At 36.7% G+C, this 25,612-nt stretch overlaps 1 protein-coding gene and 1 pseudogene across 1 annotated transcript; both read right to left on the bottom strand.

Moving 5' to 3' along the window:
* Positions 1 to 7,324: 7,324 nt before the first annotated feature.
* LOC101823337 lies at positions 7,325 to 7,888 on the bottom strand (annotated as a pseudogene).
* A 13,793-nt stretch (positions 7,889 to 21,681) lies between these two features.
* Positions 21,682 to 22,662, bottom strand: LOC101823066 (olfactory receptor 14A2-like). Its single transcript, XM_005085384.1, has one exon. It carries the CDS (start codon positions 22,660 to 22,662, stop codon positions 21,682 to 21,684), a length of 981 nt encoding a protein of 326 aa, XP_005085441.1.
* Positions 22,663 to 25,612: the final 2,950 nt, after the last annotated feature.

Raw genomic sequence — 25,612 nt, 5'->3', positions numbered from 1 at the left:
ACTAAAATTTTTTAGGCCCTGTCAATATAAAATGAAAAATGAATAAATGCTGTTACTACCATAAGTAATAATGCTGATATAAATATATAATCCATGGAAAGGAATTCTAGAAACTACATGCAAGGCACAAATATATATTCAAAAAGTTCTTGTTTCTTTCTCCTTTCCACTCTCCTTGCCCTCTTTCTGTCCCTTCTGTATATTTTTGTGTGTATACATCTTCATCTTTCTTCTCTCTCTTCTCTCTCCCTGTCTCTCTCCTCTTTCTCTCTGCCTTTCTTTCTTATCTCCTCTCTCACCACAGCTTTGGATTATAATTAATGCTATACTCATGCAAAGTAGGTTTTTTTAAGATTCAGCTATAGAAACCTAACTCTTCTGAGTAGCATAAATAATATGATATAAAATACTATTATAATTTCAAATCTATTTTCATAATTATTTTAGATAAAGTCTTTTCATGACTTTAGGAAGCTCTTGATTCCATTCTTGATTTCATATTAGTATTAATATACTTCTTATGAATATTAATCCCAGCACTCAGGAGGCAGAGGCAGGCAGAACGTGTGAGTTCGAGGTCAGCCTGGTCTACAGAGTTAGTTCCAGGACAGCCTCCAAAAAATATAGAGAAACCCTGTCTCAATAAACCAAAAAGAAACTTTTTTCAAATAATGATTGATCATCCTGACACTTCCCTTTAGAATAAACAGGATTTGCCTCTCTAAACCAAGTCAACTGAAATTATCTAGATACTGTTCAGAAGCTGTGATCAGAATGAGGTCAGAATCAACCAGTACAACAGTCTGACCCAGTAGTTATTACCCACATTTCCTGTTCAATCAGGGAGTTCTTGTCACTAATGCAGAAGACAAGGTTATCTAATACATTAATGTTTGCAACATTCCTGTCCTAATTTTCACTATTATGTTTAATATTTGATTATTGTGGAGACCAGATATTCCTAATGTGCTGTAAGTTTCAAAAGCCAGGATCCCTAAAGAATTGAATTCCAATTAAGAAACTCCAACCAAGTATAGCCTCATTTCCTTGAGTATTTTTCATCATAATGCTGTATTGTTTAGAATTAATTTTTTAACCTTATCTGGTATGTCCTCATACAAGTCAAATGCCACATATTCAAAAACCACATATTAGTTGGTTACTAGGAAAAAATTATTTTTATTACTCTTTTCTTCATTAAATTACCAGTAGAAAAATTTCTCTATCTTTCTGGGTGTGTTTGTGTGCATTTGCATATGTGTTTGTAAATGTTCCATGACTAAATAATTGAGACTAATATGGAATATATGGGGCCATCTCTTTTTCTAGCTGATGAGGCAAATATAATAAGTATAGCCATATACAAACATTTTACTAAAAGGTCTTCATTCTTTAATTGGCATGATTTATTACAATAAAATCTTGATTTATTCATTAGTGAGGTTGGCTGCTTAAAAAATATGGTATTTACACTGATGTGCACAGGACAAGTATATAGGACAAATTCCCCTAGAAATGGCATTTAGGAAAACACACCTCTAGTGCAACATAAGATGAATCCTATTCAGAATATTTACATAAAATCTGCCTTTGTACTCTGGACAAAATGTGTGATAGAGGATAGAGATTCTGGACCCTTGCAAGGCTATTATAATCCTCTGTCTGAGGAAATACATAAAGAAGGCAAATATGAGATATGAAGGTGAATAATTCACTACTGAAATACATTGTTTTAATGCAATCCCCAATTTCCTCCATATGTAGGATATTTTACAAAAATGTTTCAGAGAGCATATTTTAACATTTTTAACAGTAGAAATTGAAATTTTGTAACTTACAAAAACTTAGATCCTTCATAGTCCTAGGTATGAGTAACTCTTTAGATTTTCCAGAAGGTTAAACTGAGTAGGGATATTTTTTTAACATCCACAAGAGCTCAGTTTATCATTGTATCACCTTGAAGAAACATGGAACAGGTGGTTACAAACTCTCTGTGGTGAGTTCAGAAATCATATCATTTTCTTTTGTCTTTGAGGTTGTTAGAAAACTCAAAGTTCTGTTTTAACCTGTCTTCATTTATTACCCTGAGAAAGCAAATATGAGCAAAAAGGAAAATATTTTACCTTTTTATAAACTTTGATATGGATTAATTTGAAACCATATATAATGAACATGTTCCTAACAGACATTGCAAAGTTACTTGGCTACACTCTGGGCATCCCAATAGGCCAACTTTTCTTGATAGCCTTATTAAGAACCCACGGCTTAAGACAATTAGTGTTGTAATAATTTCTGTTTTCTAAAATGAGATTAATCAGGTCCCAGAAATTATATCAGAATTTGTCAAAAAGAACATGTTCATATTTTCCTCTGAATAAAATTGCTAATGTATTTTCTTAGTGACACAGAGCATAGAGTTGGAGGCAATACTAGAGTTGTAAAAACGAAGTTACTCAGTAAGGATGGCAAGAAATAAGTAGAGGGAAATTCCAAATATGTCTGTGTCTTATGGATATTAGCGAATTCCAGGAAGATAAGTATGGTTACAGAAGTTACAATGACATACTACATTCATAATGCAGGGAACTATATCTGGGTAAATATTAGCAATATTAAGATAATAATATTGATGTACAGAAATGCTTGGTAGAAAATTTGTCACATCCCAAAAGTATAAAATATGATACATTTTTACATACAGTGTCATTTCTTTCTCCTCTCTTCTCATACCATTCCCCTCTTTCTCTTTCTTCTATAGATTTTCTGAGCAATACCTTTCTTCCTTTTCCTCCTCCTTTGCTCAGTCCCTTCTAACTTTCCTCACCTATTCACGCCCTCATTTTCCCTTCCCTCACTCCCTATTTCATTCTATCTGTCTACACTGGCCTTGGATTTTCCTTAAGGCTATTCACAAACAATGTAGGCTTTATAAAACTGAGATATAGAACCTTAAATCACCAGTATTTAAAGTCAATTCTGATTAGCATCAGCTACATGATATAAATTATTCTTATTTATTTTTATATTTTCATAATATTTAGGGAGAACTATTCATGGTTCTAGTTTGTGCTTGCTTCCACTTATATACTAATAGGCTGTCATTTTAAGAATATTTCATATACTTAAGTTAACTTTAGAAAGATTATAAAGAATTTTGAATGTTTGGATTGAAAAAGCACCTCAAAAAATCATTACTAATTTATTTAAGCATCGAATGATCACAATTACCCACCGTATGATGTACAATCCCGATGTACCAATATGCATAAACAAATAAATGATATAAAGAAAAATAAAAAACAAAAACTAAAATTATAAATTACAAGTGATTCATTCAAGGTGTAACCTGAATCTATTGTTTGTGTAAGGTGGCTATGAGTCAGAAGATATTCCTATCAATTCTTTCTTAACAGATTTCATGAAGGAACATCTTTTTTGGTGTTCTCAGTTTCTTTTCTTTTTTCTTTTTTAATATCCCTTTACCTAAACTGAAGCACCATCACAGAATAATTGTCAGATCACATTGGAGTCATAGAAAGGTATGACAATATGCCACTTGTATATATTGCTCCAAAGAGTACCTAGATATCCCAGGAAATACCCACCATCAGCACAAAGTGATCACCAATTAATAATAACTTCATATTACAGGGGAAAGCAGATGGCAACATAGCGATCACAGAACATAGTGTTTAGAAGAAATACACTTCCCTGATGAGAAAAAAATATCAGAAATCAATAAAAATGTCTTGATCTCCAATTTTCAATGCCAAATAGAGTCCTTCTTCCCCTAAAAACACGTCAGGAGTCAATTATCCACTATTTTAGTCTCCAGGAATTCTGACCTATACAAACTCAGTGACTTAGACTTCTCTAAGCCATAACTCCAAATTTTTCCACTTCCTTACTGCTCATCAGTTTCAGAATAATCAGAAACATAGATAGATTTTAAATATTTTAGGCTCTTACTCCTTGATTAACAATCTTATGTACAAGTTACATTTCACACTAATGTGACAAAATACATAAAACAGTGATTTGTGAAGGAATTTCTAATTTGTGTCATTGTTTGCATATGTAGTCCATCACATTCAGGAGGAGGCCATGAGATATATGATCACAATAAATCTGTTGTTAAGAAGCAAATGTTAAGAAGAGAAATGTATTCTTTCGCCCCTTCCCCTCAGTTTATTCAGTGTGGATCCATAAACCACAGAATTCAGTTCCACACAAATATGGATGAATCATCTACCTCACTCAAACTACTATGAAAACATACTTAGTGGTTTGTTTCTTACATGAATTTAATTTTGTAAAGTTTATAAGCAGCAATAACTATCACAATTATTTATAATGAAGTTTATGATAATGATTTTAACTTGGAGTGTAAGGTAAAGACCATGATATGAATCTTTGATACCATTTAAATATTTGGTACTACAGAAACACATGAAGCCCTCAGAATACTTACTCATTACTGGAAGTCATTTAGCATGAAAAACAATTTAATCATTATACACATTCATTGTTACATTGTATATTACCTAATAGATTTGTTAATAAATTTTTAATTTAAATTAGAAATAATATTCTTTTGCATTTCAAACCCAACTTCCTCTCCCTCCCCTCCTGTTCCGCCCCTCCCCCTATCTCATTCCCCTTCTGATCCCCAGGGAGGGTGAGGCTTTCTATGAGTGTTCTTCAAAGTCTGTCACATCATTTGTAGCAGGGCCTAGGCTCTCCCCCATGTGTCTAGGCTGAGAGTATCCCTCTATTTGGAGTGTTCATTAATATAAGTCTTGGAATTGGTCCACTTTTTCTCTGCTGTTTTTAAATTTTCCTCTCTTTTGATTAATTTTGTTTTGAAGTCTAATTTGTTAGATACTAGGATACCTACACCAGCTTGCTTCTTAAGGCCATTTGATTGGAAAATATTTTCCCATCCCCTTAATCTGAGGAAGAGTCTGTCTTAGAAATTGAGATGTGTTTCTTGTATGCAGCAGAAACATGGCTTCTGTCTTCATATCCATTCTGTTAATCTATGTTTTTTCACAGGTTAGTTAAGACCATTGATATTGTAGGATATTAATGACCATTGATTGTTGATTCTTGTTTTTTTTTTTGTATTTGTTTTTGGTGGTGATATTTTGTGGTGAATTTTGTGTGGGCTTTTGGTAAAAGGGATTTTCTATTGCATATATTTTTGTGAGTGTAGTTAATCTCCTTGAGATGGAGTTTTCCTTCCTATACGTTTTGCATGGCCAGATTTGTAGAAATGTATTATGTAAATCTGCTTTTGCCCTAGAATATCTGGTTTGCTCCATCTATGATGATTGTGAGCTTTTCTGGGTATAGATGTCTGGGCTGACATGCGTGCTTTCTTACTGTTTGTTGAACATCTATCCAAGACCTTCTGACTTTCAGAATTTCCCTTGAGAAGTCAGATGTAATTCTGATAGTTCTACCTTTATATGTTACTTGGTCTTTTTCTTTCATTTCTTAATAATTTTTCTTTATTTTGTTTTGATTATTATGTGACAAGGGCCTTTTTAATTTTATTTTGGTTGAGTCTATTTGCTGTTCGATAAGATGCTTTTCTTGTAATTTCATAGGCATGTCCTTCTTCAGATTGGGAAAGTTCTCTTCTATGATTTTATTGAGTAAGTTTTCTGCACCTTTGAGCTTCTTTGCCTTCTGCTATACTTATTATTCTTAGGTTTGGTAGTTTCACAGTGTCCCATATTTCCTGGATATTTTGTGTTGAGGATTTTTAGGACTTAAGATATTCTTTGGGCGATGAATCTATTTCCTTTAGTTTATCTTCAGCACCAGAGTTTCTCCCTACCCTAGCATATTCTGTTAATTATGCTTGTGTCTGGGGTTCCTGATTGTTTACCCAGCTTTTCTATTTCCAGCATTCCTACAGTTTGTATTTTTTTATTGTCTCTATTTCTGTTTTCAGGTCTTGAACTGTTTGAATTTTTTCCTTCATCTGTTTGATTGTTTTTTGTTTTGTTTTTGGCTTTCCTTGCTTTCTTTAAGAGATTTGTTGATTTCATGCATTTTTTACTTATCTTTTCTCTATTTCTTCCATTTTTTGTTTCTTTTTATTCTTCCATTTCCTTATGGGACTTTCTCATTTCCTCTTTGATGTCCTCTATCATTTTCATAAAGTTGTTTTAAGGTCATTCTCTTCTGCTTTATCTGCATTGGGATGTTCAGGTCTTGCTAGTGTAGAATCCTTAGACTCTGGTGGTATCATATTAATCTTTCTGTTGTTGAATGTGTTCTTATACTGTCATTTTCTCATCTCTTCTTCCAGTGGTTCAGGTGTGCTCTCTCTCTCTCCTGGTGGGTATGGGTTCAAGACTCTCTCCTCTCCTTTCTCCTTTAGGGGCAACACAGGCATGGTGTCCAATGCTGGATGCTTTGTTCTGCCTCCAGCTCCCTCTGGTGGATTTGGTGGCAGTAAGGGTCTGGTGGCATTAGGTCTGGTGACTCAAAGAGGGAAAGGTGTACTGGAAGAACTCCTGGCACTCAACTCTCTACCAGAGGGCAGAAGAGCAAAAAAGGAATGGTGGCCGATGCTGGATGCTTTGGTCTGCCTCCAGGTATCTCTCTGGATGGAGTTTTTAAGGAAGTGCACATTGCTCAAGAGATTTGTTATGGGCAATGATTTTAATGATCACACACATTTTGTATCCAAGAAGGGTGAGTACATTTGTTTTCTGTTTGAATGGGAGTGATAAGTGATTTGTCCCATTATGGGTATCTAAGATAGAACAGACATTCCATCAATCCTTTATCTGACTTTAGTAACCCTTTGTCAAATGACTATACATCATTGGTAATATAATTGAAAGTGGATGTACATTGAGAAATGTCAAGGAAAATACTTGTTTTTCAAGTAATGAAGACCAATTTAATATAAAGGACAGGTAATTATTCTAATAATGTTTAAAATCTATAGAGAGATAACATATCAAAGAGAATATTTTGTGTTCAAAGACACTGGTAAATTAACCTCAAGAAATATTTGATGGTCAAATGATTCTCATTTTATGCAATTTCAGTAAATTCTGTAACTTCTTTCCAGACACTGATAAAAACACTCGCTTGAATGTAGTTAGTAGTGATGCTTTCCTGCCCACAGGAAGACTGGTAAACATATATGTATGACTTTTGTGTTATGTTTTATCTGTAAGCAAACACCTACTAACAAGAGATAGAGAAACAGAATAAAAAGACCTAAGTAACTCCAACAAACTTAAAATACGTAAACCAATATAAAAACCCCAAAAAATAAATAAATGAGCACAAATGTTTAAGAGCATGAAATCCTTAACAATGAGGGGACATCACAGAAAAACTTCGGGATCACATTTGAGCCACAGAATGACATGGAAAATGTATCAGCTCTATATATGGACCCAAACTGTACTCCAGTAGCCCAGGAAATATCCACCATAAGCACACAGGTACCACCATTCATGATGGCATCATAGTGCAGGGGACTGCAAATGGCAGCATAGCAGTCATAGGACATGACAGTCAAAATAAATACTTCCCCTCCTGTGAAAGTACTCAAAAATACCTAAACCACACAACCAAGAATGGAAATGAAGTTGTTGTGTGTTAGGTTACTGAAAACAAAATTTGGGATGATAACTGACACAAAGAAAACATCTAGTAAGGACAAATTCTTCAGGAAGAAGTACATTGTGGTATGAAGCTGCAGATCAAGGGTGATCAGTATGATAATGATCAGGTTACTTATTAGGGCTGCCATGTACATCATTAGAAAGAACACTATACACATAGTCTGTAGCTCCTGGATGTCAGAGATACCCATAAAAATGAATCCACTTATTACAGTGATATTGGCCATACTAGATTCTTGACCTGTTATAAGGAAAGTAAAAATGAATAAGTACTGCCACAGCTGTAAGTAATAATATTAATATACAGATATGCTTAGAGGAAAATAATTCAAGAAGCTACACATAAGGTACAGATATATTTTAAAATATTTCTCATTTCATTACCTCTTCTCATATTCTTCCTTCTCTCTCTCCCTACTGCATATTCTTTCTCTGTGTGTGTGTATTTCTGTCTTTCTCACCTCCCTCACTCTCTTCTCTCTGAATTCCTCATTTTCCTTCTCCCTATCCTCCTATCCTCTCTCTGTGTCTCTGTGTCTCTGTCTCTGTCTCTCTCTGTCTCTCTCTCTCTCTATCTATCTATCTACTCAGGGATTGTCCATAAGTCTTTATATGTTCAAATCTTGTTTTCTATGATTCAGATATATAAACTTAAGTCTTCTTTGCAGCTTAAACAATATTTAATATAAATTAGTCTTTCATTTTGGGATTATGGTCATAATCAGTATAGGAAACATTTTCATGGACTAAGGAAAACCTTGTTTCTATTTAAGTATTTGTAAACTACCTCAATATGATAATGACACATATATCAAAATACCATATTATACCATATATTGTATGATTCATATGCATCAGTATGAATAAATACATAAAGGATAAAAACAATATGTAATGATTTTATTTAATCCTATATACTGAAACTTGATTTTGTATTAGATGACTATGAGTTTGCACAACAAAAATTTCACTAATTTAATGAATGTTTTTGTCAACTCTTTCCTAACAGTGTTCATCAAGGAATATTAAGAGAATAGTAGTAGTATTTAGATACTATTTTACCTAAAACCACTACAAATGCCCAGTGGAAAGCTGAAGGTAAGAGTAAATCCAGTGTCTTTCCTGTGATTTACTTTGCATTTGATGTACTTAAACTTTCTGAGAAACTGATGCTCAACTCTGGCAGCAATCACTGTATCTACTTCTAGACAGTAATGCTGACCCTTAAGGATTGAAGAAAGGATTGATTAACTAAAATTTTTCCAATTTATTAACAGACATTTTTACATCATCTATAAAGAACCACTAGGATGTCATTACTGTGTTCCTAAATATTTCTTGAAAAATAGAGGATTGTAGCAGATGACTCACTGTGTAGGCAGTACCCATAAAAAGGAGTAATAATTAAAATGGAAAGAAGTATCAAATCTTTCAAATAAACATCTGATATATCTCCACCATCATGCACAGGAAAAATATACATGACAAATTCCCCTAGAAATGTCATCTAGGAAAGCTTATCTCCAATGCAACATAAGATGAATCCAATTTGGAATATTTAAAGCAAGGATGTCTGTGCATGCCAGAAAACTGTGTGATAGAAGGCTGAGATTCTAAACACTTACCAGGCTATTAAAATCTTCAAGCTGGGGAAATATAGAAAGAAGGCTAATGTAAGATATATAGGTAAGTAAATCACTACTAAATTACATTGCTGTTAACACATTTCACAATATCCTACACATGTATATTATTTTAATTTATTTTGAGAACATATTTTAACATTGTGCTAATAGAAATGTGGAACTTCTACCTAAACAATTAAGATTCTTCACATTCCTAGGAAAAAGTTACTCTTAAGTTTTTTCTACCAGGTAGGTTAAAATAGTGAATTTCTTTTACATCAACAAGAGCTCAGTTTAAAATCAGATAATCTGAAAGGAAAACAGAACACACAATTCTCTTTGCTAAATCTCAAATCTTGCTATATTCTTCTGAATTTAAGGTTGGTTTACAACTCAGTGTCCTAATTTATCCTAGTTCAATTTCTTATCCTGGCAAATAAATTATGAGCAAAAGTGAAAATATTTTACTTTCTTATGAACTTTAATATGAATTAATTTGAAGTCATATATAATTACTTTATTCCTAGTAGACCACTCAAAGTAACTTGGCTACTCTGTGGAATGGCCAAAAGGCAAATCTTTCTGCCTAGCCTTATTAAGAACCCATGTCTTAAGACATTTAGTGTTATAATAATTGCTGTTTTTTCAAAATAACATTTATCAAGTCCCATAAAATGCACTAGAATGTGTGAATAAGTACATGGTCATATTTTTCTCAGATTTAAATAACTAAGGCATTTGCTTAGACACACATTGTATGCACTTGGAGATAATGTTAGAGCTGTAAAAATGAAGTTACTCATTAATGCTGGTAAGTAATCACTAGAGGAATATACCAAATAAATCAGTATGTCATGAATATCAAAGAATTCTAGAAGGATGAATCTGGTTATTGAAATTGAACAGGAAAACTCCTTTCATAGTGCAGGAGACTATACCAGGGAATCTATTTGCCATGTCCCAAATCATATAATTGATATACAAAAATGCTCAGTAGAAAACATGTCAATCAACTACTTAATGTATAAAATATGATATTTTGAATAAAACTGTATTTCTTTCTCACTACCTTTCATACCATTGCCCTCTGAATCCTTCATCTATAGGTGTTCTGATTTCTTTTGGCCCCTTTCACCCTCCATTTATCACTTTCTTCTGACTTTCCTCCCTTTTCATTGTCTCCCATTTCCCTTTCCCTCTTTCTGTCTCCATTTTCCTCTTCCTTACCATTCTATCGCAATATCCTGGCCTTGGATTGTCCTTAAGTTTCTGTACAAACTATGTAGGATTTCTAAAATTCAGTTATAAACCTTAACTCAATGCTATTTTAAAATAAAGTCTGATTAGCCTGATCGGTATGTAATACAAATCATTTTAATTTTATTTTAGAATATACCCGGCAAAGCTCTAAATCACTATAGATGGAGAAAACAAGATATTCCATGACAAAACTAGATTCAAGCAATACATATCCACTAATCCAGCCCTACAGAAAGTTTTGAAAGGAATACTCCAACCCAAGCAAGTTAACTACAACCAGAAAACATAGGTATTAGAGAATCCCTCTCTACCAACAGCCAAAAGAACAAAGGGGTGAAATTCCACACATAATTCCACCAACAACAACCATTGCAAATCGAAGAAGGATGAGCAATCAATGGTCATTAATATCCCTCAATATTAATGGCCTTAACTCACTCATAAAAAGACACAGACTAACAGAATGGATTCGAAAACATTACCCTTCCTTCTGCTGCATACAAGAAACACACCTCACCCTCAAAGACAGACATTACCTGAGAGTTAAAGGTTGGGAAAAATCTTCCAATCAAATGGACCCAAGAAACAAGCAGAGGTAGCAATCCTAATATCTAAGAAAGTAGACTTTAAAATAAAATCAATCAAAAGAGATGAAGGGGGTCAATACATACTTGTCACAGGTGAAATCCACCAAGATGAAGTGTCTATCCTGAACATCTATGCCCCAAACACAAAGGCATCCACATTCGTAAAAGAAACATTACTAAAATTTAAATCACATCTAAAGCCCCACACAGTTATAGTGGGAGATTTCAACACACCACTCTCACCACTAGACAGGAATACCAGACAGAAACTCAACAAAGAAGCAAAGGGTCTAACATAAGTAATGACCCAACAGGGATTAACAGACATATATACAACATTTCATCCACATAAAAAAGAATATACCTTCTTCTCACCACCACATGGAACCTTCTCAAAAACTGACAACATACTTGGCAACATATCAAACCCCAGAAGCTACAAAAAAAATTCGAATAACTCCATGCATCTTATCAGACCACCATGCTTTAAAATTAGAATTCAACAACAACACAAATTGCAGAAAACCTACAAACTCATGGAAATTGAATAATGTACAATTGCACCACTCCTGGGTCAAAGAAGTAATAAAAAAAGAAATTGGAGACTTCCTAGAATTCAATGAGAATGAAGACACAACATACCCAAACCTATGGGACACTTTGAAAGCACTGCTATGGGGGAAGTTCATAGCACTAAGGGCCCACATGAAGAAACTGGAGAATAGTTATATTAGAGAATTAACAGCACAGCAGAAAACTCTAGAACACAAAGAAGCAAACTCCCCCAGGAGGAGTAGATGCCAGGAAAAAATCAAATTGAGTGCTTAAATCAATAAAGTAGAAACTAGGAAAACAATACAAAGAATCAATGCAACGAAGAGTTGGTTCTTTGAGAAAACAAACAAGATAGAAAAACCTTTGTCCAAACTTACCTAACAGCAGAGGGTGAACATGCAAATTAACAAAATCAGAAATGAAAAGGGAGACATAACAACAGACTCTGAGGAAATCCAGAGAATCATCAGGTCATACTTTGAAAACCTGTACTCCACAAAATTTGAAAATTTAAAGGAAATGGATGACTTCCTGAATAGCTATCACTTGCCAAATCTAAATCAAGAACAGATAAGCAATTTAAATGACCTATAACCCCTATGGAAATAGAAGCAGTCATCAAAAGTCTCCCAACCAAAAATAGTCCAGGTCCAGATGGCCTCAGTGCAGAATTCTACCAGAAATTCAAAGAACAGCTTTTACCAATTCTTCTCAAAGTATTCCACACAATAGAATCAGAAGGCTCTTTGCCAAACTCTTTCTATGAGGCTTCAATAACCTTGATCTCCAACATACACAAAGACACAATTAAGAAAGATAACTTCAGACCAATATCCCTCATGAACATTGATGCAAAAATACTCAATAACATACTGGCAAATCAGATCCAAGAACACATCAAAACAATCATTCACCACGATCAAGTAGGTTTCATCCCAGGGATGCAGGGATGGTTCAACATATGAAAATCCATCAATGTAATCCACCATATACTCAAGCTGAAAAACAAAAATCACATGATCATCTCACTAGATGCTGAAAAAGCCTTTGATAAATTCCAACACCCCTTCATGATAAAGGTATTGGACAGATCTGGGATAACAGGGACATACTTAAACATAATAAAAGCTATATACAGTAAACCAACAGCCAACATCAAACTAAATAGACAGAAACTCAATGCAGTTCCTCTAAAATCAGGAACAAAACAAGGCTGTCCACTCTCTCCATACCTTTTCAACATGGTACTTGAAGTTCTAGCCATTGCCATACGACAACAAAGGTGGATCAAGGGGATACAAATTGGGAAGGAAGAGGTCAAACTTTCACTGTTTGCAGATGATATTATAGTTTACATCAATGACCCAAAGAACTCTACCAGGGAACTCTTACAGCTGATTAACACCTTCAGCAAAGTGGCAGGCTACAAGATCAACTCAAGAAAATCAGTAGCCCTACTATATACAGATGATAAAAGGGCTGACAAAGAAATCAAAGAAACATCACCCTTTACAATTGCCACAAACAACATAAAATACCTTGGGGTAACGCTAACCAAACAAGTGAAAGACCTGTATTGCTCTCCAAAATTTATAAATAACTCAAGAAGCAAGTCTCCAAAACATCAAAGTATCCAATTAAAATTGGACTGCAGAACTAAATAGAGAATTTTCAATCGAGGAGTCTACAATGGCTGAGAGGCACTTGAGAAAGTGCTTAACATCCTTAGACATCTGGGAAACGCAAATCAATACAACTCTGAGATACCATCTCACTCCTGTCAGAATGGCTAAAATCAAAAACACCAATGACAATTTATGCTGGAGAGGATGTGGTGAAAGGGGAACACTCCTCCATTGCTGGTGGGAGGGCCAACTAGTTCAGCCACTTTGGAAATCAGTATGGAGATTCCTCAAAAAAATGGGAATAAACCTACCACAAGACCCAGCAACTCCCCTCTTAGGCATATATCCAAAAGATGCCCATTCATACAACAAAGATGCCTGTTCCACTATGTTCATAGCAGCATTCTTTGTAATAGCCAGAACTTGGAAGCAACCTAGATGTCCCTCAACCGAAGAGTGGATAGAGAAAATGTGGTACATTTACACAATGGAGTACTATTCAGCAGAATAAAACAATGGAATCCTGAGATTCACAGGCAATTGGATGACACTAGAAGAAACCATCCTGAGTGAGGTAACGCAGTCATAAAAAGACAAACATGACATGTACTCCTTCATATATTGATTTTAGACATAGATCTGGGGAGTGTCAGCATACAATTCCATGGCCAGAGAGTTTGGGAAACTGAAACTTCATTCAGTGGCAGCAATAGAATTGCATGGAAATGTGCCAGCTTTATATATGCCTCAAAGAGTATTCCAGTAGCCCAGAAAACACCCACTATCAGCACACACAGGTACCAGCACTCATGATGGTATCATATTACAGGAAAAAATAGATGCAACATAGCCATCAAAAAATATAACAGTTAGGTGTAATACGCCTTTGATGAGGAAGAAGTCATAAAACAATACAGTGGTTTTATGTCAAAGTTTCAATACCAAATACCGGCATTGTTTCCCACAAGAAGACTCTTTTGCCAATTATACAAAATTTTTGCATCCAGGAATTCTCTCCTATAAAAATACCCCAGGCGGATATTTTATGTTAGAAATTTGTTGGACTTAAGATTTTCTTTGGTTAATGAATCTATTTTTCCTTGTATATATTCAATGCCTGAGATTCTCTCTTCTATCTCTTGTATTCTGTTGGTTATGCTTGCATCTGCAGTTCCTGATCATTTACACATCTTTTGTAATTCCAGCATTCCCTCAGACTGGTTTTTTTTTTTATTGTCTCTATTTCAGCTTTCAAACCTTGCACTGCTTGAATTTGTCTTGCAAGTTTTGATTTGTACTTTCTTCCATTTATTAAAGGATTTTCTCATTTCCTCTTTTAGCATCTCTATCATCTGCATGAAGTTGTTTATAAGGTCATTCTCTTCTGTGTTATCTGTGTTCAGATGTTCAGGTCTTCCTGTTGTGGAGTCCCTAGACTCTGGTGGCATCATGTTGGTTTTTCTGTTGTTGAATGTGTTTTTATATTGTCATCTTCTCATGCCTTATTCCAGCCAACATCAAAATTAATGGAGAGAAACTCAAAGAAATTCCTCCAAAATCAAAAACAAGACAAGGATGTCCCCTCTCTCCATACCTATTCAATATTGTACTTGAAGTTTTAGCCAGAGCAATAAGACAACAAAAGGAGATCAATAGAATACATAAGGGAAAGAAAGAGGTCAAACTTCCACTATTTGCAAATGATATGACAGTTTACATAAGTGACCCGAAAAACTCTACCAGGGAACTCCTACAGCTGATAAATACCTTCGACAAAGCAGCAGGATACAAGATCAACTCAAGAAAATCAGTAGCCCTACTATACACAAATGAAAAATGGTTGACAATGAAGTCAGAGAAATATCACCATTTACAATTGCCACAAACAACATAAAATACCTTGGGGTAACCCTAAGCAAACAAGTGAAAGACCAATATTGTAAGAACTTTGAGACTTTTTTGGGGGGAGTTGGATTTTTAAAAATTTTTTTAAATAGCTTGCTTCACATGTCAATCCAACTTCCCTCTCCCTCCCCTCCTTCCACACCCCCACACCATCACCTCCAGCCTCCCACCCTATCGCCACTTCCTTCCATATAGGGAATATCTAGTATCTGTCATTTCACTCAGGGCAGGGTCCAGGCACTTCCCTAAGAGTCCAGGCTGAGTGAGCATCCCTCTTTGTGTTATGGAAATACAAAGTCCGTTTGTATGCCAGGAAAAAACACTGATCCACTGCCCAGAGCCCCATAGGTTGCCCAGGCCTCCTCAGTGATTCTTGCACTCAGGGGGTCTGGATCAGTGCCATGCTGGCCCCCAGCTGTCAGTCTGATCTGAACAGGGGAGAGTTCTTGGACCCCAGAACTTTGAGTCTTTAAAGAAAGAAATTAAAGAAGACACCAGAAAATGTAGAGACCTCCTATGCTCTTGAATAGGTAGGATCAACATAGTAAAAATGACAGTCTTGCCAAAAGCAATCTATAGATTCAATGCAATCCTGATCAAAATACCTGCAAAATTCTTCACAGAACTTGAAAGAAAAATTTCCAATTTTATATAGAAAGATAAAAGACCAAGGAAAATCCAAAATCCCTGTTCAACAAGGCAAATCCAGAGGCATCAGCATCCCTGACATGAAGCTCTATTATAGTTCTGAAAACAGCTTGGTATTGCCACAAAAATAGACAGGTGGACTAATGGAATCAAATAGAAAACCCTGATATTAACCCACACGCATATGAACACTTGGTTTTTGAAAAAGAAGCTAAAATTATACAATGAAAAAAAAGAAGGCATCTTCAACAAAGGTTGTTGGCATAACTGGATGCTGGCATGTAGAAGACTGAAGATACATCCATGTTTATCACCATGCACAAAACATAAATCCAAATGGATTAAAGACCTCAATATAAATCCACTCACACTGAAACCCTTAGAGAAAAAGTGGGAGGTACCCTTGAACGAATTGGTACAGGAGACCACTTACTGATCATAACATCAGTAACAGAAACACTGAGATCAACAATTAATAAATGGGACCAGCTGAAACTGAGAAGTTTCTGCAAGGCAAAGGACCCAGTCAACAAGACACACAGGTAGCCCACAGAATAGGAAAAGATATTCATTAACCCCACATCTCACTGAGGGCTGATCTCCAAAATATAGAAAGAACTCAAGAAGCAAGTCTCCAAAGCACCAAAGGATCCAATTAAAAGGTGGACTACAAAACTACATAGGGAATTCTCAATAGAGGAGACATAAATGACTGAGAGGCACTTGTAAAATTGATCAACATCCTTAGGCATCCAGGAAATGAAAATCAAAACTACTCTGAGACACCATCTTACTCCTGTCAGAATGGCTAAAATCAAAAACACCAAAGACAATTTATGCTGGAGAGGTTGTCGTGAAAGGGGAATATTCCTCCACTGCTGGTGGGAGTGCCAACTTGTTCAGCCACTTTGGAAATCAGTATGGAGATTCCACAGAAAAATGGGAATAAATCTACCACAAGCAACTCCACTCTTAGGCATATATCCAAAAGATGCCCATTCATACAAGAATGTCTGTTCCACTATGTTCATAGCAGCATTATTTGTAATAGCCAGAACTTGGAAGCAACCTATATGCCCCTCAACCAAAGAGTGGATAGGAAAATTGTGGTAACATTTACACAATGGAGTACTATTAAGTAGAAAAAAACCAATAGAATCCTGAAATTTGCAGGTAAATGGATGGCACTAGAAGAAACCTTCCTGAGTGAGGTAACCCAGTCATGAAAAGACAAACATGACATGTACTCTTTCATATATTGATTTTAGACATAGATCTTGGGAGTGCCAGCCTACAATTCCATGGCCAGAGAGTTTGGGAAACAGAACCGTCATTCAATGGCTGATGGAACCAGAGGCAGACTTCCACAGCTGAACACTGATCTGAACTCAAGAAATCCAGTGACAGAGAGGGAGGACTTATGAGTAAAGGGGTTAAGACTGGCCTGGTTTAACCCCCAGAAACAGCTGACCTGACAAGGGTTAGCTCTTGAATCCAAGACTGATGGCTGGGAATCCAGCATGGGACTGAACAAGACCTCCTGAATGTGGGTGTCAGTGAGGAGGCCTAGGTAATCTATTCAGCGTTGGGTAGTAGATCTGTATTTATCCTGGGTATACAAATGGACTTTGGGCACTCATCCAACAATGAGAGATGCACTCTCACACTGGATTCTTGGGAGAGGTCCTAGGCCCTGCCCTGGATGAAATGACAGACTATGGACACCCCAATGGAGGGCCTCACCCTTCCTGGGGAAATGAGGGGATATTGGAGGGGTTGGTGGGAGTGCATGGGGGGAGGTGAGGGAAAGGGAGAGCGACCTGGAATTGACATGTGAAGCAACCTTGTTTCTAATTTAAAAATAATTAAATATATATATTAGAAAAACACCAATGACAGTTTATGCTGGAGAAGATGTGGAGAAAGGGGAACACTCCTCCATTGCTGGTGGGAGTGCCAACTTGTACAGCCACTATGGAAATCAGTATGGAGATTCCTCAGGAAAACCCAGCAATTCCACTCCTAGGCATATACCCAAGAGATTCACATTCATACAATAGGGAAATCTGTTAAACCATGTTTATAGACACACTATTTGTAATAGTCAGAAACTAGAAGCAACCTAGGTGCCCCTAAACTGAAGAGTGGATAGAAAACATGTGGTACATTTACACAATGGAGTACTACTCAGAGGAAAAAAAATGGAATCTTGAAATTTGCAGGCAAATAGATGGTACTAGAAGAAACCATCCTGAGTGAGGTAACTCAGACACAAAAAGACACACATGATATGTACTCAATCATATATGAATTTTAGACAAGCATCATGGGAGTACTAGTCTACAATACCACTGCCAGAGAGGCAGGGGAACAGGAAGGACCCTAACAGAGATATGCATGGTACCCCAAAGAAGGTGGAATGCAGTAAGATATCCTGAGCATTAGGGGAGGGGAGAGAGAGCCAAGAACAAGAGAGAGGAAGAAGGGCATGGGAGAGGAGGAATTGGGGGTGCAGGATGTTTGAGTTGGGGGAAGAGTAGAAGAGAATAAGATGAGAGATACCATAATAGAGGGAGTCATTCTAGGTTTGAGGGGAGATCTGGCACTAGTGAGATCTCCAGCGATCTACAAGGATGACACCAACTGGCAAACTAAGCAGTAGTGGAGAGACTACTTTTAAATGCCCCTCCCTGATAAGGATTTTGACAATTATCCTACATAGTATCCTAGAACCTCGATCCTGTGACAGATGGAATTAGAGGCTAACACCCACAGCTAAACACTGAACTGAACTCCTGGAATCCAGTGACAGAGAGGGAGGAGTGATGAGCAAAAGGATCAAGACTGGACTGGTGAAACCCAGAGAAACTGCTGACCTGAAAAAGGGGGAGTTCTTGGACCCCAGACTGATGGCTGAGTCCCTAGCATGGGGCTGATACAGACCCCCTGAATGTGGGTGTCAGTGAGGAGACCTAGGCAACCTATGGGGCTTTGGGTTGTAGATCAGTATTTATCCCTGGTACACAAATGGACTTTGAGTGTCCATCCCACAATGAAGGATGCTGTCTCAATTCTGGACACTTGGGGGAGGGCCTAGGCCCTCGCCTAAGGAAATGACAGACTCTAGATATCCCCATGGAGGGCCTTACCCTCCCTGGCTAATGGAGTGGGGATTGGGATGGGGACTAGGGTGGCTGATGGGTAGAAGCAGGCATGGAGGGGAGAGAGAGTGAGCTGGGACTGACATGGTAAGCAAGCTTGTTTCTAATTTAAATATATAATAAAAAAGTGTTTCAAAAAATTACCACTCCTTTTAGATAGCTAAAATTTCCAGATAAGAATGGCTTTTTCATAACTTATCAGAAACTGGTGCAATGACTACATGGGTTATTCTCATATAATCTAATTTTCTGATCTTAGAAAGATCATGCTTGGAGACTTGCTTCTTGAGTTCTTTGTAAATTGTGGAGATTAGCCCTCTGTCAGATGTGGGGTCAGTGAATATCTTTTCCCATTTTGTGGACTGCCTTTCTGTCTTGTTGACTGTGTCCTTTGCCTTACAAAAGATTTTTAGTTTCATGAGGTCCCATTTGTTAATTGTTGATCTCAGTGTCTGTGCCACTGGTGTTATGTTCAGGAAGTGGTCTCCTGTACCAACTCGTTGGAGAGTATTTCCCACTTTCTCTTCTAAAAGTTTCAGTGTGGCTGGATTTATGTTGAGATCTTTGATCCATCTGGACTTAAGTTTTGTACAAGGCGATAAACATGGATCTATCTGCAGTCTTCTGCATACCAGTACCCAGTTATGCCAGCACCATTTGTTGAAGATGCTTTCTGTTTTCCATTGTATAGTTTTAGCTACTTTGTCAAAAATCAAGTGTCCATAGGTGTGTGGGTTAAAATCAGGGTTTTCAATTCAGTTCCATTGGTCTATCTGCCCATTTTTGTGCCAATACCAAGCTGTTTTCAGGATTATAGCTCTATAATAGAGCTTGAAATCAGGTATGGTAATGAATCCTGAAGTTCCTTTATTGTATAGGGTTGTTTTTGCTATCCCGGGCCTTTTTTATTTCTACATAAAGTTGATTATTGTTCTTTCCAGGTCCTTGAAGAATTGTGATGGAATTTTGATAGGGATTGCATTGAATCAGTAGAATGCTTTTGGCAAGATTGACATTTTTATTATGTTGAAACACCAAAGGATCCAATCAAAGGGTGGGGTACAGAACTAAACAGAGAATTCTCAATGGAGGAAGCTAAAATGGCCAAGAGACACTTAAGAAAGTGTTCAACATCCTTAGCCATCAGGGAAATGCAAATCAAAACAACTCTGAGATACCATCTCACTCCTGTCAGAATGGCTAAAATCAAAAACACTGAAAACAATTTATGCTGGAGAGAATGTGGAGAGAGGGGAACACTCCTCCACTGCTGGTGGGAGTGCCAACTCGTACAGCCACTTTGGAAAGCAGTATGGAGATTCCTCAGGAAAATGGGAATCAATCTACCACAAGACCCAGCAATTCCACACTTAGGCATATATCCAAAGGAGCCAAATTCATACAACAAGGGCATCTGCTCCACTATGTTCATCGCAGCATTATTTGTAATAGCCAGAACCTGGAAGCAACCTAGATGCCCCTCAACTGAACAGTGGATAGAGAAAATGTGGTACATTTACACAATGGAGTATTACTCAGCAGAAAAAACAAAGGAATCTTGAAATTCACAGGTAAATGATAGCACTGGAAGAAACCATCCTGAGTGAGGTAACCCAGTCACAAAAAGACAAACATGGTATGTACTCACTCATATATGGATTTTAAACATGGATCAGGAGAGTGCCAGTCTGCACTTCTACTGACAGAGAGTCTGGGAAACAGGAAAGTACCTAAAAGATATACATGGTACCCAAGAGAAGAGAAATGAGACAAGATCCTCTGAACAGATGGGGAACACTGCAAGGGGTGGGGGGGAAGGGGCCCTGGGAAATAGAGAGGGGGGAGAAGTGGAAGAGAGAATAGGATGTGGAGGAACAGGAAGGTCGACTGGGGGGTAAGATAGGGGGAAGAAGGAATCATAGGTTAGAAGACAGATCAGGCACCATTGTGACCTCTAGTGATCTAAACGGATGACACCAATTGGCAAGCTAAGCAATAGTGTAGAGACCACCTCAAATGACCATTCCTGATAGTGAACTTGATGTCTATAACCATCCTGAACCTTCATCCAGTGACTGATGGTAGCAGAGGCAAACACCCACAGTTAAATACTGAACAGAACCCAAGGAACCCAGCGACAGAGAGAGAGGAGCGAAGAGCAAATTGGCAAAACCAGCAGAGACAGCTGATCTGAACAGGAAAGAGCTCTTGGACCCCAGACTGACAGCTGGGAGGCCAGCATGGGCCCGATCCAGACCCCCTGAATGTGAGAGTCAATGAGGAGGCCTGGGCTACCTATGGAGTCATGAACAGTGGATCAGTGTTTATCCCTCTAATACTAACAGACATTGTGTGTCCATAATACAAAGAAGGTTGCTCTCTCTGCCTGGACTCTTACGGAAGTGCCTGGACCCTACCCTGAATGAAATGATAGACTCTAGATATCCCCTATGTGGAAGGAATTGGCAATAGGGTGGGAGGATGGGGGGGGGATGGTGGGGAGGTGTGGGAGGAGGGGAGGGAGAGGGAACTGGGATTGACATGTAAAACAAGGTATTTAAAATTAAAAAAAAAGAAAAGATCATCCTTATACAGAGTGCATATTCAGTCAGCGTAATAATGAATAACTACATTTTTCTTTACTATGTCAGAGATTAAAAAACTGACTTGTAAATTATGGGGCTTTGAAATGTTAAATGATGTGAACCCCTTGGGCAGAGATTTTGTTGCAATCTCCTCAGAGCACACTTGACATCATTGTTCCTCAGGCTGTAGATCACAGGATTAAGTGCCGGAGGTAACATAGTGTAGAGCACAGAGAAAAGCCTGTCTGAGATTGATGGTACATTTGAGGGTGGCTTAAGGTAAACAAAGCAAGCAGTAGCAGTGAAAACAGTGAAAACAGTGAGGTGGGGGATGCAGGTGGCAAATGCTTTGGACTGACCTTTAGTAGTAGGAATCTTAAGCACAGTGGAGAAAATGTAAAAGTAAGAGATCACCACACTGATAAAACAAGACATGCAAAGACACATACCAATTCCAAGACTTGTATAAATTATACCAAGTGTTTCAGAGCAGGAAATCTTTAGCAATGAAGGGACATCACAGAAAAACTGTGGAATCACATTGGAACCACAGAAAGGCATGGAAAATGTACCTGCTGTGTATACAGTTCCAAAAAGAAGCCCCATGGCCCAGGAAACAACTACCATCAGTAGACAGGTTCCACTAGTCATGATGACTTCATAGTGCAGGGGACAGCAGATGGCCACATAGCGGTCATAGGACATGGCAGTCAGGATGATTATCTCGCCGGCTGAAAAAGAAGTCATGAAAAGTATCTGAAAGGCACAACCCAAAACAGAGGTGGAGTTGTTGTGAGTTAGGCTATTGACAAAGAATTTTGGAATTGGGACAGACACAAGGAAGACATCAAACAGGGACAAATTCTTCAAAAAGTAGTACATGGGTGTTTGGAACTTCAGATCCAGGGTGATGAGGGTGATGATGAGGAAGTTACTCATCAGGATTGCTAGGTAGATTGCCAGGAAGAACACTCCACATAAAGTCTGTAGCTCTTGGATGTCAGAAAATCCCATAAGGATGAACCCTGTCATTGTAGTGAAGTTAGCCATTCTAGATTCTTCACACGGTCTGTTAGGTAGGAGAAATGAACAAGAAATGGCATGGTCACAAATAGTTACACTGATGTTCAGAAATGCTCAGTGGAAAAAGAGGCAGGATACTACATTGGTAGCTTCACACTGTTCTAGCATCCACCTTACATTACCATAAGGTGGTAATTTCACTTGATACTCATTTGTACTAATTTATCATTCATGGAAATTTATTGTACCATGTATTGTTACAAATTTTTAGAAAAACAATAGCAGACCTCTATCGTGCTTTTTAGAATACAGTGGACTCTTCACTTGAAACTGTAGGTGTCAAGTGGATGACAAACACCAGAAGAAAATCTTAGGGTCTTTCCTTTCGATGTTTTATTTCCTTTGTTTTAACTTTGCATAGGCATACTTACCACACAAAGGGATTTCACCTGAAGTTAGTGTCATTCTCCAAAGCTAAAGAATAGAGTACTTATAATATTTTCAAAAGATCGCTGTCTGCCATATCTTATCATGTGTTCTGGACTCTTTGAATGGCACCTGATGTCCTTATTCATTCGCTTCATTCTTCCTTAAACAAAACCTTTTTCATGCAAATCTATCAATGGAAACCTGTGCCTTAACCAGGAATGATCATCTACTAGGGACTAATTTATGTCCTTTCCTGATCACATATCTGGCAGAAAAACACCCTCCAGTGAAAATGAACATCCGCATTCCAAGCAGAAGCATTTTCTCTGGATCAAATGGGGATAGACACTAATTAAGCAGAAGCAGACACCCACAGCTAAATACTGAACTGAACTCCTGGAATCCAGTTGCAGTGAGGGAGGAGTGATGAGCAAAGAGTTCAAGAAATTTTCTTCTTACTAACTAGATTCTACAGGTTCAGAACTGAGATAACCATCAATCAGGTCACAGTGTGACAAGGAATGCTTGAGCATCCATAAATCTTATCCTTGTTTTCTGAGTACTACTTTTCTTCTCACTACTTGAAAATACATAGTTACCTTATAGGTTTATATTTATAAAATGACCTTCCTGGCCTTTGCCATTGTTTTTTATCTGTTTTCAGTAATGATTAACCACTCTTAATTTGCTTCAACTCTCTAAAATAAGGTTTCTCATAGTATATTTTCTCAACAAGAAATACGAATTCCTTTGACTGTGAAAGTAATATTATCCATCACATTTTTGTATGTGTAAAATAGACATGTGTTGTAATTGTAAAGTCTCAGTTAGGGTTATATTAATTCATCTATCATAGCCAAATAGATAATTCTATCCTAGTGAATATACACAGGTTGATATGAACATATATTTGATGTTCAATATTATATCATCTTGAATTCATACAATTGTGAACTATTAAACATAACACTGAGTTTATTTAGAAAAGAAATGAGAATTGGGGTCTCCTGAGGAATTGGAATGTTGGCTTTCCCAGTAAAAAGCATATCTCCATCAAAATACTTCCTGAATATTTCTCTTTAACACATCATGGTTTCTGAAATCACTTTTAAGTAAGGTAGAACATATTGTGTTCTCCTGAGTATATTCAAGTTTTATTGATAGGTACATTGCTGCATACTAGGTTTAGGTATTTACTTACTCTTCATTGAATAGAGATACAATATTATATATACATTAGATATATTATTAAATGATCATGAAAAATGAAGAAATTCGTGGGGCAGTGGGAAGTTTGTTCTCCTGAGGAGAATGCAAAATATAAGTACTCCTTAATATATATGAAACAATCACACAAAATCCTAGAACACTGAAAAAACTCAGTATTAGCTTATAAATTAGCTCTGTGGCTGATTGATAACAAAGATTTTCAGTTCACTACAAATGTAGAGAGCAATTTAACAGGACAGGTATCACTGCATAAGATATTTTAGAAAAAACTATTTTAATATGAAATAAAGGTGGGTCTCATTTAGATGATTTTAGGATAGCGCTGATCAACAGAGAGAAAGTGTGAAAGTAAGATGAGAATAATGATGACATTTGACAGTCCGTTGCAAACATCAAGGTGAAGAAATACAAAAAAACAGGCAAAATATTTGAAAAAAAATCAGATGCATTATAATGCTTTAGTATCTTCCCTAATTCCCTAGTTATTATATTACATATGATACTTAAACCTCATTTTTGGAGGATATTGTAGTATTTTTATCAACTGATACTTGCAGTCTCTACTTTAAAACAATTTTGATTCCTCAAAGTTCAAGGGAAAAGATTGGTCATCAGATATATGTCGGAATATTTTACTGCAGGGCCAGTTGAGGAGGAAATACTTTTTATACACATTAACATTCCAATTATTGATGGATCACCTAAGTGCTTGCACATTCTGCTATCATAACATGTCCTTACAATTTAGGCTTCTGATAAGAGGTAAAAGTCTATGCTAAGCTATAATAATTTCTAAGCATAGAATAAAACAAACACACAGGAATAAAAACATTTACCATCTTGTAAATTTTTGTTAGCCTTCCTTTGAAACAGCATGTAACCTAAAGTTCTCTAGCAAATCTTTTTAAGGCAGTTGGCTATAATTTTAAGATTACCCAAAGGAAAATCTTTCTGAGTAGACTCCCTTATTTACTTTTCTGTTAAGACAATTAGTGTTATAGTAATTGGAGCTTTATCTGGGAGGAAATGATCAGTCCCCTGAAAATACACCAGAATAGATCAGGAAGAACATGGCTCACATTTTTATCAGGATTATATTAAACTAAATACATACACTTTAAATTATACTGATCACAAATTTATGAACTATATTATTACAGTTGTTAGCAAGTTACTAGAATATATGCAGCAACTTTGCATAAGGATTCTAGCCATATATTTCAAGTTATTGGTTATTTTTATGATTGTTGTAACAAACCACCCGAAAAACAAAACATAACTTAAGAACATCAATGCTTATTTGGGTCATGTTTAGAGT

Source organism: Mesocricetus auratus, unplaced genomic scaffold, assembly GCF_017639785.1.
Source record: "Mesocricetus auratus isolate SY011 unplaced genomic scaffold, BCM_Maur_2.0 Super-Scaffold_4256, whole genome shotgun sequence".
In the NCBI taxonomy this organism is placed as follows: domain Eukaryota; kingdom Metazoa; phylum Chordata; class Mammalia; order Rodentia; family Cricetidae; genus Mesocricetus; species Mesocricetus auratus.
This window is presented reverse-complemented; position numbering and strand designations above follow the sequence as displayed.